At 31.0% G+C, this 17,200-nt stretch overlaps 1 protein-coding gene across 4 annotated transcripts in view; it reads left to right on the top strand.

Annotated features, from left to right (window-relative positions):
• Positions 1 to 16,801, top strand: part of Tpst (tyrosylprotein sulfotransferase) — a 294,282-nt gene extending 277,481 nt beyond the window's left edge. For all 4 annotated transcript variants that reach the window (XM_088256914.1, XM_088256916.1, XM_088256915.1 and 1 more), the window contains 5 exons: positions 7,182 to 7,290; positions 7,473 to 7,667; positions 8,813 to 8,929; positions 9,675 to 9,811; positions 10,391 to 16,801. In XM_088256914.1, the coding sequence (XP_088113040.1) occupies positions 7,182 to 7,290; positions 7,473 to 7,667; positions 8,813 to 8,929; positions 9,675 to 9,811; positions 10,391 to 10,718 (886 nt within the window). In that variant the 3' untranslated portion in view covers positions 10,719 to 16,801. The remainder of the gene's footprint in view (positions 1 to 7,181; positions 7,291 to 7,472; positions 7,668 to 8,812; positions 8,930 to 9,674; positions 9,812 to 10,390) is intronic.
• Positions 16,802 to 17,200: the final 399 nt, after the last annotated feature.

The following is a 17,200-nucleotide window of genomic DNA, read 5'->3' as shown; positions in this document are numbered from 1 at the left end:
TTAAAAACGTTTACCCCCTATAACGTTCCCTGCGATAACGCGATACTTATCTCAACGTTATAGGAGGCTTACTGTTTATTGAAATATTTTTGTTTGTCATTACATATAGATATTCATATATACACCATATATGTTTAATTCGTTGAACTTGTAAAATTAATATTCACAGTAATGTAAAAAAATCCGCGATAAGAACATATCGAACAAGTTTCATGTCGTCAATTTGATAAAGCTTTTCTCCCAAGTCTTGAAACATGCAAAGGGCGGTTGGTTTCCGTAGGTGAAACCAGAGTTCTTTATGCAGCTAGACAATAGATTTTCCTCATTTTTATTTTATTTAATACGAATGACCGCTTAGCTCAGAGGATGAGAGAACCTAACCAAAGATCAGAAGGCTCGGGTTCTAATCCCGGAGTAGTCACTTGTTCCTGTAATATGTTGGATTAATATTGCTATCGTAATTTCTCTCTTCGTTTGTTAACAACAAAGTTTAATTTCCACAACTTAATCGCTTTATTAACTAATTTACGGTATATCCACTAATTTAACTAGTCTTTTTATGCATTATATAAATAAGAATGTATTTATTCTCAATATTATTAATATTTAAAGCATTTACTTTGTGGTTAGTCATTTTTACTTATTTATTTTTTTACAAAAATGTTAATAAAATTAGTATATAACCACTCACCGAGATTTTTACGTCTACCGGTTTCGAGACGTACCCGTCTCTTCGTCAGGACAATCACTAACACAGCATGCAAACAATACTACCCTTCACCACCATAGCACCATTTACACCAATTTTTTTTGAGTGTGTAAATGGTGCTATGGTGGTGAAGGGTAGTATTGTTTGCATGCTGTGTTAGTGATTGTCCTGACGAAGAGACGGGTACGTCTCGAAACCGGTAGACGTAAAAATCTCGGTGAGTGGTTATATACTAATTTTATTAACATTTTTGTAAAAAAATAAATAAGTAAGAATGTATTTACTGTAAAAATTGGATTAGTTCTATGTATATTGATATTCGTTGAATATTACAACATTTTGAGTGTGTCCAAATACTTGTTCACAAAATCTGGATTATCTCCAATTACAGGAGTTATTTTCATATTATTTATTATTTATTATTCGTTAAATATATTTTAAAATACAACCGCATCGCTTTTTAATTTCCCCTATTTTTGCTTTGAAGGGATCAAATAATTTAAAGCAGTTCATGCTTAAATTACACATCGATTTTGATTTGAAGCACTACTAGTTATTTCCTTAATACCATCTTTAGTAATCTTTATTCTAAAATGAGCACAAAGTTGTAATATTCCCATTTACATAGCGTGACTGTTAACTCAACAACTCTGAAAACAAACGAGTTTTCTGTCTCTGAAGGCCCCATCAGCGTCGATGTATACGTATATTAAAGCTTTCTTCAAGTTCCAATATGATAAGAGCAGAGAAAACTGTTATTTTTAGATTTGCGCTTTTAGCAAAATTAGGTAGTTGAGTTTGTATCGCGTTTATATCGTAACGCGATATAATTGTGATCTAGCCAATCAATTAATTCCCTTTTGTGTCTACATTAAATTAGTTCAGACTTAATACTTATAATTTAGTAAAAAATTCTATTTTATTACAAATTATTTACACACTTATATATATTTTTTTAATTTTAGACAAGTATTAGATATTTCTGTTTTCATAGCGTAGTGGTTAGAGCATTTGGCTACCGTGATGGAATCCCGGGTTCGATTCCCATGGGAGTCAAACTAACTATCAGTAGTTTTTCACTCTTACTTTTATTCAATATCACCCTAGATTTGTATCTAAAGTGCGGGACTGATCACCTCGTTTTTATGTAATTAACAATAAAGAAAATACGTCATCGATAGGACAGAAAACCCCTTACACCATTTGTCGCGGATATAGGTTAAAAATACGAGTTGTAGATGAAATATTGAAAACACACTGTACAAGTCTCGTATGTACACATATGTACGTGCCAAATGGACCCTTGTCCGAGTTTAGCATTGTGTTACACTCGGTAAATCTAATTTGTAGGTATTCGGAGGGCAGTTTTGTAGAACTTCGGATCATCCGGCCGTTTTCGTCCTACTTTTCTCGACGAATTTCCACCAATTATCCCCTCCACGCCGGGCCGTGTTACGGGAGAGATGAATAAGTGATTACCCACAACTGGAGGAGCAAAGTGCCGGATTGGATAAGGACGAAGGGAGAAATGTGTTTGCTTTTCTGCCCGCTAATGCGAATCTTATTGTGTGCGGTGGAATCAGTATGAACAAAATATGGTTTGCGTAGTGGTGTACTGTGTCGGGGGGTAATTTCGGATCGCACACAGGTGACACACAAAGTATTTTCTTTAAATTGATTTTCAATTCAATTTAAAGCCGACATAAGTAGCGTTTTTTTGTTCATAAAGTAATTTTTATTCTTAACTTCAAGAAAACGTATAAAAGTATGTTGCATATTTGATTGTTACATTGTGTACATAATGCATGAATGTGGAAGATGCGAAGATTGTTTGCGAAAACAAATTGGTGTGACGTTCTATTCTCTCTGCCTACCCCTGAGGTGAAGCGGCGTGATGGTTGGTTAGTTAGTTAGTTTTTTTTTAGTTAATGTTTATAATTTTTTTTTAATGTCTGAGTGGTGCTTCACCTCCAAAATTTCCAATTAATCAAATAGTATGGATGTTTGAAAAAGATGGGCAGAAGATGAACGTTGCACAAGTGATCACTTAAATCAATATTTGATGGTTCGTTATTTTTGTTAATATGTACTTAAAAAACTTTTCTAAGAGACATATCGCTCACTCCTTTCAACGTCATTAAACAAAAAAACTTGATTTTTCAGGAGATCGTTTTTAAAGTTTGATAATATAATAAAATGTATTAAAAATAAATATCAAGCCACTTATTGAACTTTTTAATGTGCAACAGATCTTTTTAGGTAAAACCTGAATTTTTTTGTCCATTTGAAAAATATAAAGTATATTCAAAAAAATAATTAAACAATACCTTTTCTTCAAAATGCAAAAACAACACTTTCTGCCCTGTAGCGGGTAAATATTAAGTTAAAAATATGCCGCTTTTGCTGGGATATAGTACATTTTCTGGGCATTTCGAAAACACGCACAACTGAAAATGAACGATTTTTTATATATGACGTTGTTGAAAGGAGTGAGAGATATGTAGTAACAGTTACACAGATGTTTACCGAAGAAAAACATAAAATAGCCATGAAGTGTTAGTGTATGGTTTCAGCGTTATAATCTTAAACAAAGACAGCATTTAAAAGTAATTATATAATTTGACAGGGACAGGGGCGTGCATCCATATAGGCAGAAAAGCAGTGCCTATCCTAACTACCCGCGTGATATAAAAACGCAACCAATACCTACCCTACCTTACTAAGTAGTACCTAGCTTACCTTACTACCTACCTCTACTGCGTACCCTAATTAATTCTTTGTGCACGCCACTGGACAAGGGATATGACTTATGAATAATCTCGTACATTGAAATGAGGTATAGAAACACTTCATCCTGATGAGGTTCGAATAATTGTATTAATGTGTTCCAATTTACTTTGTGTTTAATACAGCGTCGCTCGAGGTAGAACCCTAACGAATTACACACACGTCAGTAGATACATACAATACACTAACCATCGCAATACGAAGAAGGACCGAATTCCGTATTGAATATAGGGGAGGGAAAATTAATAAAGCAGTATCTGAACTACTTTGCCATAGAATGGTATTTATTCAAATGAAGACAAAACCGCCGTAGTCGGATGTAATCACAGTGAAATAATGTTCCGTGCTCCATCAGCGCCGCTGCATTTCAAATGAAGTTCAATTTCATACGCTTTAGTGGAATTATTGGGTTTATTCTCGAAGGTTTCATTAAGGGGTGATCCTCAATCACTGTTTTATTTTTTTCTTCTTTCAACCGATAGCACTATGGCTACCATGGTCTTTGTCCCGAGTTCAATTCCTAGGGGGAAATAACCAAAATAAATTTGGGTGATTTTCACTCTCAACTACTATACATACATCACGCCGTTTAGGCAGAGAGGATGAAACGCCACACTTTTCTGTCCTGACGTACTCGTACATTCATATGGTTTTAATTTGTCGGCTCATCTTTACCCCGCTCAAGACTTGACGGCCCGAGACCGATTGACGACGTTTTAATCCATTTATTTTTTGTATATCATTATCATCATCATCCTATTATTATTATTAGTATCCATGTCTTTATAAGCGCCCTTAAGGTAGTATTTTACGAAAATAGCGCTATACAAATTACACAAATTATTATTATTATTATTATTACGAGTACGTACAGTCATTAATATGCCCATTGAAAACGTTTATTTATTGATTTGGCGTTTAATTTGTAGAATTACATTTTAATGTATGTATTAAATGTTGAATCAAACACAGATTTTATGAGTCTACTAAGTTGTATTTTATTGTTTAAAAAAACACATGAAAATCAATATTGTAACTTTTGTTTTGCCTAATTATTGCATTTGTAAACGAATGTAGTAGTAGTTAGTAGACTCAAAAAATTGTTTGTTTAATTTAACGTTTAAAACACAAAAGAAAACATTTCTGTCTAAAAACGACACCATCTTTAGTTTTTATCAAGGAAGCAGGTTGAATTACACTTTCAACATTAAGGGTCGCGTTTCTGAATAGTCCCGAATATGTACCTACGACAAAACCCTCAGTATTACATTATTTCTTCAGCAGAAGCGGATTGTTTATAAAAGCTTTCGACAGTTTTTAGGAAAATTTCAGCAGTGCTGAAAGATAAACCCCCGAAGGTTAAAGTGGAAATCCTTTTGAAATTCATGGATTCGGGATATTTAGTATTTAAATTTTTTATCCGATCCCAAACCGACCCCAAATTTAAAACATTTTTTCTTGTTAAGGAAATGTTTTTTTACTAACTAGGACTTAATATCGAAATAGAAAGCTGTGTTTACAGGCATAAAATAACAGTAGGATTGACCGTTCATTAATTGTTTTAAAAAATTTGAAATCACAATAGTAAAACAAATAAATATTAAAATAAAAGAAAAAGGAGATGAAACTAGATTTGATTATGATAGTAGGAAGTATCGTGTAAAGTAAATTTGATTACAAGTAATTTAAGTATTTTTTGTTAATTATACTACAAAATTAATGTTTTTCATTAATGAGGAACATTTTTAAGCACATGGGAAATGGAAATCGAAAAATTATGCAAAAATAATTCAATAAACATTGTACTTTTACCTAATTTTTAAAACTTGTAATAAGCCTTATATTGTAAGAAATATTTTCGATCTGCCTTGTAGCGTAGCGTGTATGTAATATTTACCTACTAATAATTATATGTATGTATGTATCGACAAATGTAATAATATCCGACTTTTTACGACATGCAAACACAAAAAAAAACAAAAGTTGATTTTTTTAAACATAAAATAAGACATGCGTGTTTTATGGATATATTTATTTCATTGTGTGTGTGTGTGAAATGGCGTGTCATTTCCTAGATAGCACAAAGTTCAAATCTAAAATCTTTATGGGGTCTTAATCTAGCGCAATAAATTAGTTTTGCTTTTCGTTTCGCGGTGGTTTTAGATTATTTGGGAATATTGGGAATAAGTGTAATTACTTCGATATCTCCGTGAATAGCGCATTGTGTTATATTGTATTGTTACATAACTGTGTAATATGGCTTCTCGGCTCACTGGATAATGTCCACGGCTTTGAACTCGATAGATTGGCAGATTTCATTATAGATAACACCCCCTTCATCTCGTTTCGGAAACGTGTTTTCTATCCACCCATGACTTTCGATCGCGGCTATCGAAACTCGAAATATTTGAAATCTAAGATTTTCAGTTCAATACATCATTTCAATTCCTCTCTTTCTATTTTAATCCACACGCGTGTAATTTTTCAAGAGACAGATTACTTCTTTTCTCTAAGGAAAGTTAAGTAAAGTTTGCGCATGGTATGTTATTTTGTCCGCCTCTGTAGTGTAATGGTCAGCACGCTCGGCTACCGTTCCGGAGGTCCCGGGTTCGATTCCCAGGGGGGTCAAATAAATATAATAAAATAATATAATAAAAACCTTATCCGCACCCCAATGGTGCATAGGGCACTGCGTCAAATAAACGCAGTGTTATCTTGATCGTTTACACATGAAGGAAAGGTGATCAGCCCTCCGCTTCAGGTACCAGTCCAGGGTAATATTGAATAAATATGACAGTGAAAAAATCACTAATATTTATTTCACCACCCTTGGGAATCGAACCCGGGACCTCCAGAACGGTAGCCGAGCGTGCTGACCATTACACTACGGAGGCGGACGCAAATAAATATAAGTGATTTTTTCACTGTAATATTAATTCAATATTACCATGGACTGGTACCTGAAGCGGAGGGCTGATCACCTTTCCTTCGTGTGTAAACGATCAAGATAACACTGTGTTCATATGAAGCAGTGCCCTATGCACCATTGGGGTGCGGATAAGGGTTTTATATATGTTATTTTGTACATGTGAAATTTTCTTCACATTGAGTAAATATCGTATAGTGTAGATTAATATGTAATGTTACTTTGAAAGGAATTCGGAATACGTACGTAGTTATATTGGGGTATTTAGGTGTAATTAACCAATATTTTATACATTACTTTCCTCGATAAATATGGAATTTGTTAAGGTTTTCAAATACAGTATTCGTTTTTGGTTTTTTTTACATAAAATTATTATAATTTATCAATAATTTACGTACATTCAATCAAGAGGTACGTTTGAATACTATTTTGCTTGTGTTATGAATGTTTTGATTAAATTTTTGGCATATTGAAATTTCACTCGTAAATTTTTTGAATGCTACATCCAATAGTTTTTTTTTTTAATTGTTTTTGATTAATAAGAATTTCTACAATCATAACGAGTATTCAAAGCACTCCTGAATGCGGTATATGGTGGGCGGTATTAATTGATCTAATATTTTATTTATTTCTTTATGATATAATTTTTGTTTTTTTTTTTTAATAAATATTTGTATAATTATTCAACATCATTTTTTAGACAGTATAAATCTTTTTTTTATCAATCTATATATAATAACATTTCTGAATAATTTTCAGGTGCGGGCAGGAAACCAGAGTCATCCCGAGAATTCTCCAACTCAGGTCCCGATGGATCAAATCTCAAAAGGAAGCTTTGAGACTCGAAGAAGCTGGAGTTTCTAAAACGGTATTGTATTTTTTAAAAATCTTATTTACTTACGTAGGATGAACATCCACGTTATGATCAGGGTGGGCATGTGTAAAAAAAGAAAGTGTCACATCGTTACTTTGATCATTTTTACTTTGATCATTTTTATACTTAGCACTAAAGTATAGCAGCATTACATGTATGGTATTGGCATATTCCAGGTGTTGGATAGTGCCATAGCAGCATTCTGCCTGGAGGTGATCGCCAAGCACGGAGAGCCCGCCCCCCGACTGTGTAACAAGGATCCCCTCACCCTGAAGATGGGCACATATGTGCTGGAGCTCTTCCCCAATGCCAAGTTCATATTCATGGTCCGCGATGGCCGGGCCACTGTGCATTCCATCATCTCTAGACAGGTAAATACACTAACCTCATTATCTCTAGACAAGAAACTACACTCACCTCATTATTTCTAGACAAGAAACTACACTCACCTCATTATCTCTATACAAGAAACTACACTCACCTCATTATCTCTAGACAAAAAACTTCCCCCATACCTTCATCTTAGACAGATAACTCATCCCATTGTCTATCTCTAGACAAGAAACTTCACTCATCCCTCCATCCCTAAACAGGTTACTACACTAATGCCATTATCTCTAGACAGGTAACTACACTCATCCCATTATCTCTAGACAAGAAACTTCAGTGATCCCTTCATCCCTAGACAGGTTACTACACAAATGCCATTATCTATAGATAAAAACTTCATTCATCTCGCCATCTCTAGACAGGTAACTACACTCATCGCATTATCTCTAGACAAGAAACTTCACTTATCCCGTCATCTCTAGGCAGATAACTACACTCATTCCATCTCCCTTTGATAGGTAATAGTTAGCAATACAAATATCTAGACAGATTATCTCATTCTTTCATAACTAGACAGGTACTTTCAATAATTCATTAATATCTAGACAAGTAACTAAAGTCATTCCTTCATCTTCAGATAGGTAATTTTAAGCATTCTCTCTAGGAATGGATCCTTACCGCTCCTTTGTGGAGTGCGTGGCTTGACATCATATTTATTATGTCACTTCAATGTTAAATTTGACTCAATATTATATGGTGCGATTTCTAAAATAATATAATTTAAAAATTAGTACACAGTCTTCAATAATCCAATAAAAAACTAATTTGTGGCCCCGTGTTTATCTTTTTTTATAAATCAAATAAGTAATGAATTTAGAAGTCCTAATGTAAATGAGTTAGCCTCTATTGACCCCTTTCAAGTAATCATCATTGGCTGACAAACAAAATGGTGATAGTAAACAATGTGACTTGAAGAGCTGTTTTGTACCCAATTTTAGATAAAGGCCTCCCTTAAACTCTGCCAGTAATTTCTGTCCTGGGCGGTCCTTACTCAACCCGACAACATGAATGCATAGTTAAATCAAAGTTCTAGAATCTAATATGTTGGGGTATAGTTGATTCTAGACTTACACATTTGCAACTTCTTGACTGGAATAATAACATGTTTTTATGAATTTAATTACAGGTCACTATAACTGGTTTTGACTTGACAAGCTATCGTCAATGTCTTACAAATTGGAACAGTGCAATCCAAGTAATGCACGGACAGTGTAAAGATGTTGGTCCTGATAGATGTCTCATGGTATGTCATTTTTCACCTCTTTATTTTACAATTGATCTAATACTATGCATTTATACATAAAATAAAAGGAATTATAATACTTTTTATTACAAATGGTTAGATTGCTCCTCAAGAACTAGTAGAAAATTTATTCAAATTTTTAATAACTGATATGTATAATATCAGCATATTATAAAACTGTTTCTATAGATTTACTAAATATACTAAATTCAATTCTGATTAGGTATTATTTTTCAGTCAAAACATTCATTGAAATAAAAATGACTACATGTGCTTAAATAAATTTTATACATTTGGTGGAAATCCTGAATGATCAAACAACCAATTTTTTAAATATACGAAACAGAAACAGCCAAAAATGCAACTTCATTATGTCACTCATTTTCAGTTATTATACCATTAATTTCTGCAATTTTTAGAAAACTACCCTTATTTTTTGTCAGAAATCAAAAAAGGTTGAATGAATGAAAATTCCTTACACTAATGAAAATAAATAAAAACAACTTTTTGATGGTGATTTTGTAACTCATGATGAATCGGGTTGCATTTATAAATATTTTAAATGCATGGAGAACAGAATGACAATTGAGAATGTGAGAATGATTCAAGTTTAACCAGGTTAAAAAAAATTCATGAAATTTTTAAGAGCACTTAATTTCACCAATAATATGTCAACCTCTTTTTTATAGTTTAAATTAAAAATTATCTACATGATGTTAATTTTGTTTTACATAATTTGTTTCAGGTTCACTATGAACAATTAGTATTGCACCCTCGAGAGCAGATGGAGAGAATATTACAATTCTTAGAAGTGCCTTGGAATGAGTCCGTTCTTCATCATGAAGAGTTCATCAACAAGCCAAATGGAATACATCTCTCGAAGTAATATTTTATTATTTTTAATCTTTTTTTTACAGAACTTTGTGTCGCATCATTACCCCATTCAAAAGGATTCAACAAAGACTTGCAACCAAACTTTAAGTTATTATAAAATTAGATTAATTATCAAGTAGTTTTAAACAGTAGATTCTTAATTGGGACATATGTCCCAATGAATCGAACTGAGAGTTAAATTAAACATTTTAAAATTTAATAAATATATTTTTAATATAATATTGTATATATTAATAAATTCCCAAACAAAAATATGAAATGTAAAAATTCAATAAACGTATAATTTTGTTTTTCAAATTGAAGTTATTTTTACATGTTTAAATGTGAAATATAATTTTATGATACAAGTAACACCAGGCTTGTTTAAACAATCCTTCAAATCAATTTGTCCAACATATAAGAAGCCCTTTCAATATATTGTTTAAATGTGAGTTTACAATTTATCAACTGGTAAATCTTTAAAAGGTTGAGATATTTAAGATTAAAGAAAATAACTTCAGTTGCAAAAAATATATTCTGTCAACTCTCGGTTTAGAAATTTGGTTTATTGTTCCCATTTATATTCAGGTTGGAGAGGTCATCAGATCAAGTCATCAAGCCGGTGAACTTGGAAGCCCTCACACGGTGGGTTGGCGCCATCTCAACGGACGTGGTTCGCGACATGGCGGACATCGCGCCCATGCTGAGCGTCCTCGGATACAATCCGTACGCCAACCCGCCCACGTATGGAAACCCCGACGATCAAGTCAAAGACAACACTCTCCAAGTGAAAAAAGATGAACAAATGTGGAAGGAAAAAGCGCACGATCTCCTCCAAAAACAATTACCATTCCCAAACTTCCAGCCTTCTAAGGAAGATAATGCCGAAGATTCTGTAACTCCGATCACGGCGTGATAATTACGATATATAACTCCATATCATTAATCTATTTAGTGACATATTTCAAAGTGCGTAATGGACGACCCCTGTCAATGTGCGTAGTTAAGAATACAAAATGACTTTGCTCAACGCAATTGTTTATGATAATAATTTATAAATTGTGACAATTTATTGGTGTTGATATAATATATTTGTTGTTAATTCGTGTTTTTCAATTGAGGTAATGTTGAAGAAATTATTGCTTCAATAGTTTGTTGTTTTGGGCAATATGTGTACAGGAATATTAATTCTGTTATGTTTATAATAATTTCTCCTTATTTTTATTAAATTATTATTTTAAAATATTACATTTTCATCAATGGTTTCTGTATTTTTTATGTTTCGTATTAATGAATTAATTTCCCAAAAAAAAAAATTCTTTAGAAATGTTTTATTTATTTTGATAAAATGTACCCATTTAAAAAAATCACTACTTTATATGGATGTTGACAAGTATTTTTTTTAATCTAACATAATGTGATTGTTACATTAAAAGGGTATTTTTTATCATTGAAAATATTTACAATAATAAAAATTAATGCTGAAAAAATGTTCTCTAAATCCATTAAAATAATACAATCTCAGCTTCCATAAAAAAAATACTGTATTTTTCAAAGACCATTTTTAATTTCAATGAATTTGTAGTTTAAAACATCTTTTGATAGTATAAAATGTGTTGGAATAATAGATTTTTAGTTAATAGTAAAATAATAAAATATTCTATGAAACCAAAAAATTCCTTTATAAATATTTTATTCATTATTCTTGTTACTTATGAATCCAATGTGTTGAAAAGTTTCTTTAGAAGAGGATTTTAAATAGTTACTTGATTTTATATAAACAATACTTTATGCGAAAATGATTTTTTCAAATATTTAATCAAGACGTGTGAAATTTTTAAACTATTTTTACTTCTCGATAAGAGGCGATGATTTTTAAAAACGGTTTATGATTTTTTATTAGAGATACACTGACTACTGGTTGGAGGACTAGTTGGATTAGTAAACCTTGTTTTCCACTTAAAAGCTTGATAGTGAATGCTACATTCCTATGTTGAATGTATTTCCAAGAATCTAAAAAATTAATAGAAATATTATTTATATCTGTTCTTGGTACCATTTCACAAGGCAAAACTTAATTTTTGTTTGTTATGTCACCTTGCGCTTCAATAGTCGATCCACTTAAAATAATTAACTTAACATGATGGCTGCCATATATATGTATAGAGAACGAGTCAAGACCCTTGGAAGTACTAATTAATATCTTGGTAATAGTCAGGCTGTGGTCCCGTGGTTAGTGCCGCGGACTCTTAGGTCAGAGTTTCTCGGTTCGAACCCACTCTACCACCATTTGATACCTATTTCTAAAAATGAGCCGCTGAGGCTCACAGAAATAGTATGAAATTGAATTTGTGTATGGTTTAAAATAAATACATTAGGAAAATTCCTATCATATTAAAATAATCACAGTTTTACACATGTGATGCATAAGAATGGCAAGTTAACTCCTTGTGTCTGTACTAATCATCAGATTAGTGATTAAAAAACCCTTTCTAAATTAAATAGTTATTGCTTCCTACCAGAATAAGCAAAACAAGGACCCTTTTGTATCACAGTTAGATTAATTTAAAATATTAATTTGATTCTATTGTTTATCTCGCTTGATTGTGATCATTTTATTTTATCAAAAGATAATTTTTGTGTTTTATCTTTGTGTGGAGAATACAGGTACCTTTAATCAAACCTATTAGTTTTCTGTGTTCACTGCTGAGCGACTAATCAGGAACTGGTTGCCGACTACAGTCAGGAAATGACCAATAAGGCTGACATAGCTGATTTTTACCGTTTTTAAATCCTTATTTTAACTACAAGTTTATGGCACAAATATCAAAATGCTCATTTCTGAAGTTTTTTCTGAACACCATTAATTGGTTACAAATTTATAATCAATAAAAAAGAAAATTCTGCTGATGTCATCAGAGTTCTCTTTACTGAGTTACTTTATTTTATTTAGGTAGTAAAAACTCAACATGGATTTTACTAGATCACTCTTATTTAGTAAGTAGAACTGGGGAGAAATCTGAGCAAGTAATCTTCCAAAAACAGTGTTGTGTGTGTTTTTTTCTTTTTAATTATAATAGTTTTATTCTCACTTTAGGCAGTTTTTATAAACATAAATTTTATTTTATTGTAAACAAACTCAAGAGTCAAAATCAGTGAGTTCTCTTTCTTCACCAGACCAAGTCTTTGATTTATGTATTTTTACTCATAATTGTGTGAGCCCTTCACATTGGATTTCTTCACATGCCAAAGACTTTTTGTCCTTATTGTTTCAACTATTTCGTATTGTTTTAGTCTGAAAGTTCCTTCATTTACAATATTTAAAGATATTTCTTATAAAGTATATCACAAACTGTTAAGAAATCAGAAACAATAAAATAATATGCATTGTTCTTAAAAGTACGTTGCCCTCTGGTGCAAGCAAAAATTTGTTTATTTTTGTATGGGGATATTTACAAACAAAATTAAATAACCTTCTGGAATTACTTTCGATGAACATTGTATCAATATAAGTGATGATAAACATCACAATAACAATAGTCTTTGCAAATCATATGTAAAAACAATTGTAGTACATATTACAATGGTGATGTTCACCCAAAGTATGGATGTGTTAAATGTAGTTTAACTCAATCGAACATTATATATTATTTGTACATCTGAAGTTGGCTAGAGCCAGTCATCCAATGCATTTGCGATGCCTTATTGTAGTGTATGTGGTTATCTGCAAGATGTGTGCAAAATATTATTCAATTGTAGTGTTTAATAATGATAAGATAGATTCTACATTTAACACCTTGGCACATTGTGCAAACACTACAATCGTAGCATATTTTAATTTGAGAATCTGTCTAGCATACCTCCATATTAAACTTTATACACTATATGCATCCTTAATGGATATATTCATACAAACATGAGAAATTGAACATATTATATTTGAATCTAGATTCCTGGTTTATACTTGTATTTATTAAACTGCAGTGTATACATACAGGTGCAGAAATACATTGATAGGATAAAACATGAAAAAGCTTACAAATAAAAGTGTGAAAAGAAACTTTGAATTTTGCATGTTAGATTACCAATTTCAAGAAAATTAGCCACTTGTGTGTTTTTATGTTTCAGAAATTTCAATAATACTTTATGATTTAATAGTTAACTCCCGCAGTCTTTATAAAATCTCTATCAACTAAAATTACCCATGGCAGTCTACGGCTATAATGTGTATTATTATAATACTAAATGTATTTGTATTTAAAAACATTAATTTTGTAATATTTTGATTGGGAAAGGTGGCAACGAGTGATTAAACAGTGTTATATTTTTAGTCTAATTTCTTTAAGATACAGTGGGAATCGTTTAACAACAAACTGAGGTACTGAGTAAAAACAAAATGGTTTGACTGCCCACAGATAGAAATATTTTTTTAACTACCTAAATATGATATGTGGCGATTGGTACTCTTACTCGTACTGATTGGGCTATTTTCAACAACAACAAAAATCATAAAGTATTTTACCGACTAGATGACTTCTTGTTTTTGTTTTTTTTTCTTCTTTAGACGAAAAAATCTTTTTGTATGTTAAACGATTTCCACTCTATATTGTGTATGTATTTATGAATATGAAACTATAACATTGTGTTCAAATAACCAAATTGTAGTTCCATAACCATATGTTTTTAACCGATTTAAGATAGTATAATATAATAAAAAAATTCGAAATTCATTTCAATTCAAGTCACTGACATATCTCGTAGAGACGCAATACTACAGGATTTATAAAGAAATATATACTACTAAAAAAAAAAAAAACAAAATATGTTTTGACTACTCCAAAATATCAATTTTCGAGGTCATTTTTAACAGGAAATAATATAATTTTTTTTATAAGCCTATACATTTATATATTTGATTACTGCAATTAATTTACCTTACTCAGCAAAGCATATTGCAAAACATACATACAATAGCTCAAGTTTTAGAAAATCTTTTACGTCATAAGTACTTAACATAATAAGGCTCGTTGAGGACCAATATATGTATATATAAAACGTAATTTTAAAATTATTTTTTATGTAATCTTATTTATTTTCTGTAATAAAATTACAAACCTTGAATTAGTTCTCCTATAATTATTTTTAAAATAAAAAGATTAAACCACACTAAGTATTTTTACCAATTCAGACCTTTTTATTGTTTGAATCATAAAAAAGATTGATATATTTCGTTTGAAAGATTTTTTCATTATTACTTCTGAATCATGAAGTTTTTATAAAAATGTATGGATGTAAAAGTCCAATGCAGTATAAAAATAATGTCATCTTTTATTGTGTATCTGTCATTTTTGTTTCCAAATTAAAACCAAAATCAAATTCATTTTTAGTCAACTGAGATAACAATATTACCGTTGAATAACTATTTTTGTGAATTAAAACAAAATCATACTTTGATATGTGTCGCCTACTTTCAAAATCTGCCAGATCCAATTTTATAAGATTTTAAAATAAATATTATATCGGAATGCCAATTGTGGGTTTTATTTATAAAATATTTAAATACTTGAAAACCCTGCTAAAAAATACTTAAAAACAGTGTTGTATTTCAAATTCCGCTATATTCATGAAACTTGCCTTCTGACCCATATCGGCCAATCAAAGAGCGGGGACAGGTCAAAAATCTGTTTGTCTCGTGTTTTTTTTTCAATACTGAAAAAAAATACCAATAAAATGGGAAAATTCTCTATTTCATAATATTTTATCTAAAGATATACAAATCTTTGAAACATAAATGTTACCCGGAGAATTTGGCATTTTTGAAATTAGGCGACACATATCGCTCACTCCTTTCAAGAACGTCATAAATCAAAAATTGTCAATTTTCAGTCGTGCGTGTTTTCGGAATGCCCAGAAAATTTACTATATCCCAGTAAAAAATGCATATTTACAACTGAATATTTACCCGCTACAGGGCAGAATGTGTTGTTTTTGCATTTTGAAGAAAAGGTATTGTTTAATTATTTTTTAAATATACTAAATATTTTTCAAATGGAGAAAAAACCTTCAGGTTTTACCTAAAAAGATCTGTTGCACAGTAAAAAGTTCAATAAGTGGCTTGATATTTATTTTTAATACATTGTATTATATTTTTAAACTTTAAAAACTTTCTTCTGAAAAGTCAAGTTTTTTGATTTATGACGTTCTTGAAAGGAGTGAGCGATATGTTAATATGCAGAACTCTTCAAAAACACATGGAACCATAAACTTATCACATTCATTTTTGTTTGCTGCGTATCATTGTATAGTATATTCTCATGTATTTTACCGTTAGCATTGGTATCAGTTAAAAGACAATGTTATTTGTTGTCATTTTAATTATAGAAGTATAAACAGACCACCTTACTTATATTAACAGTTTACTGGTGCTGCTCTAAACTTTCATACAAAGCTGAATAAGTTTCATGTGTTAATATATTCATGTATTTGATATAAGTATGGCTGATAATATTTTCAATATTGTATCTCAGTTCTATGTGAAGATTCTCCCTTGAACAATTAATAATTCAGAAATATGTATTTGTCATGTTTGCCTTTAAATCTGTTTTTTTAATAAGATAATCTTGATTTTAAAATTTGTTTCAATATTATGCGGTTCAACAAAATGTTAAGATGATGCCATAACAGGTTAGAGAAATTAATTTAAAATAGTGTAAATAATATTATTTGATAAATGTACCGACTAGTTTTTTGTAAGCATTCATTATGTGCTGTGAAACAAATAATTGATGTTATTGTTCATAGATTGCCAGCGGCCAGTTCAGGTCTTGTGAGACAATTTTATTGTTAATTAGGCATTTTAAGAATGCTGTCTTTTCATTTGTTTTTTTTCTTGTTTATTTATGAATATATTTTTAATGTTGCTTCCAATCATTATTTATGTAATTACTTGAAATTTCCAAAAAAATAAATCATGTTTATCATTGGACTGTTTTATTTTTATCGTGTTCTTCGTCTAACCTGATGATGTACTTTTTTTATTAAAAAAAAGAAAAATATTTTTATTTTTATTATTTACAAAAATAATTAAATTTTATACTATTTCTGTGAGCCTAATCGGCTCATTATTAGAAATAGGTATTAAATTGTGGTAGAATGGATTCGAACCAAGAAACTCCGACTATAGTCCGCGACACTAACCACGGGATCACTTCCCAACACTGCACTACTTAGAAGTAACATCGGGCCATCGCAAATGCTACTTTTTGGTGATCATGGTCTTCAAATGTATGTTTAACTTGTCTGTATGGAAACTCGAAAATCTTATTATCACTTTTTGAGACCATTTTGGTAATTGGATAACAGCACTGTATGCAGTGATTTTTTTACACTCATAAATAT

This window comes from Brachycentrus maculatus, unplaced genomic scaffold (genome assembly GCF_059751285.1).
Source record: "Brachycentrus maculatus isolate JH-2025_06_01 unplaced genomic scaffold, ASM5975128v1 h1tg000069l, whole genome shotgun sequence".
NCBI classification, from domain to species: Eukaryota; Metazoa; Arthropoda; class Insecta; order Trichoptera; family Brachycentridae; genus Brachycentrus; species Brachycentrus maculatus.
This window is presented reverse-complemented; position numbering and strand designations above follow the sequence as displayed.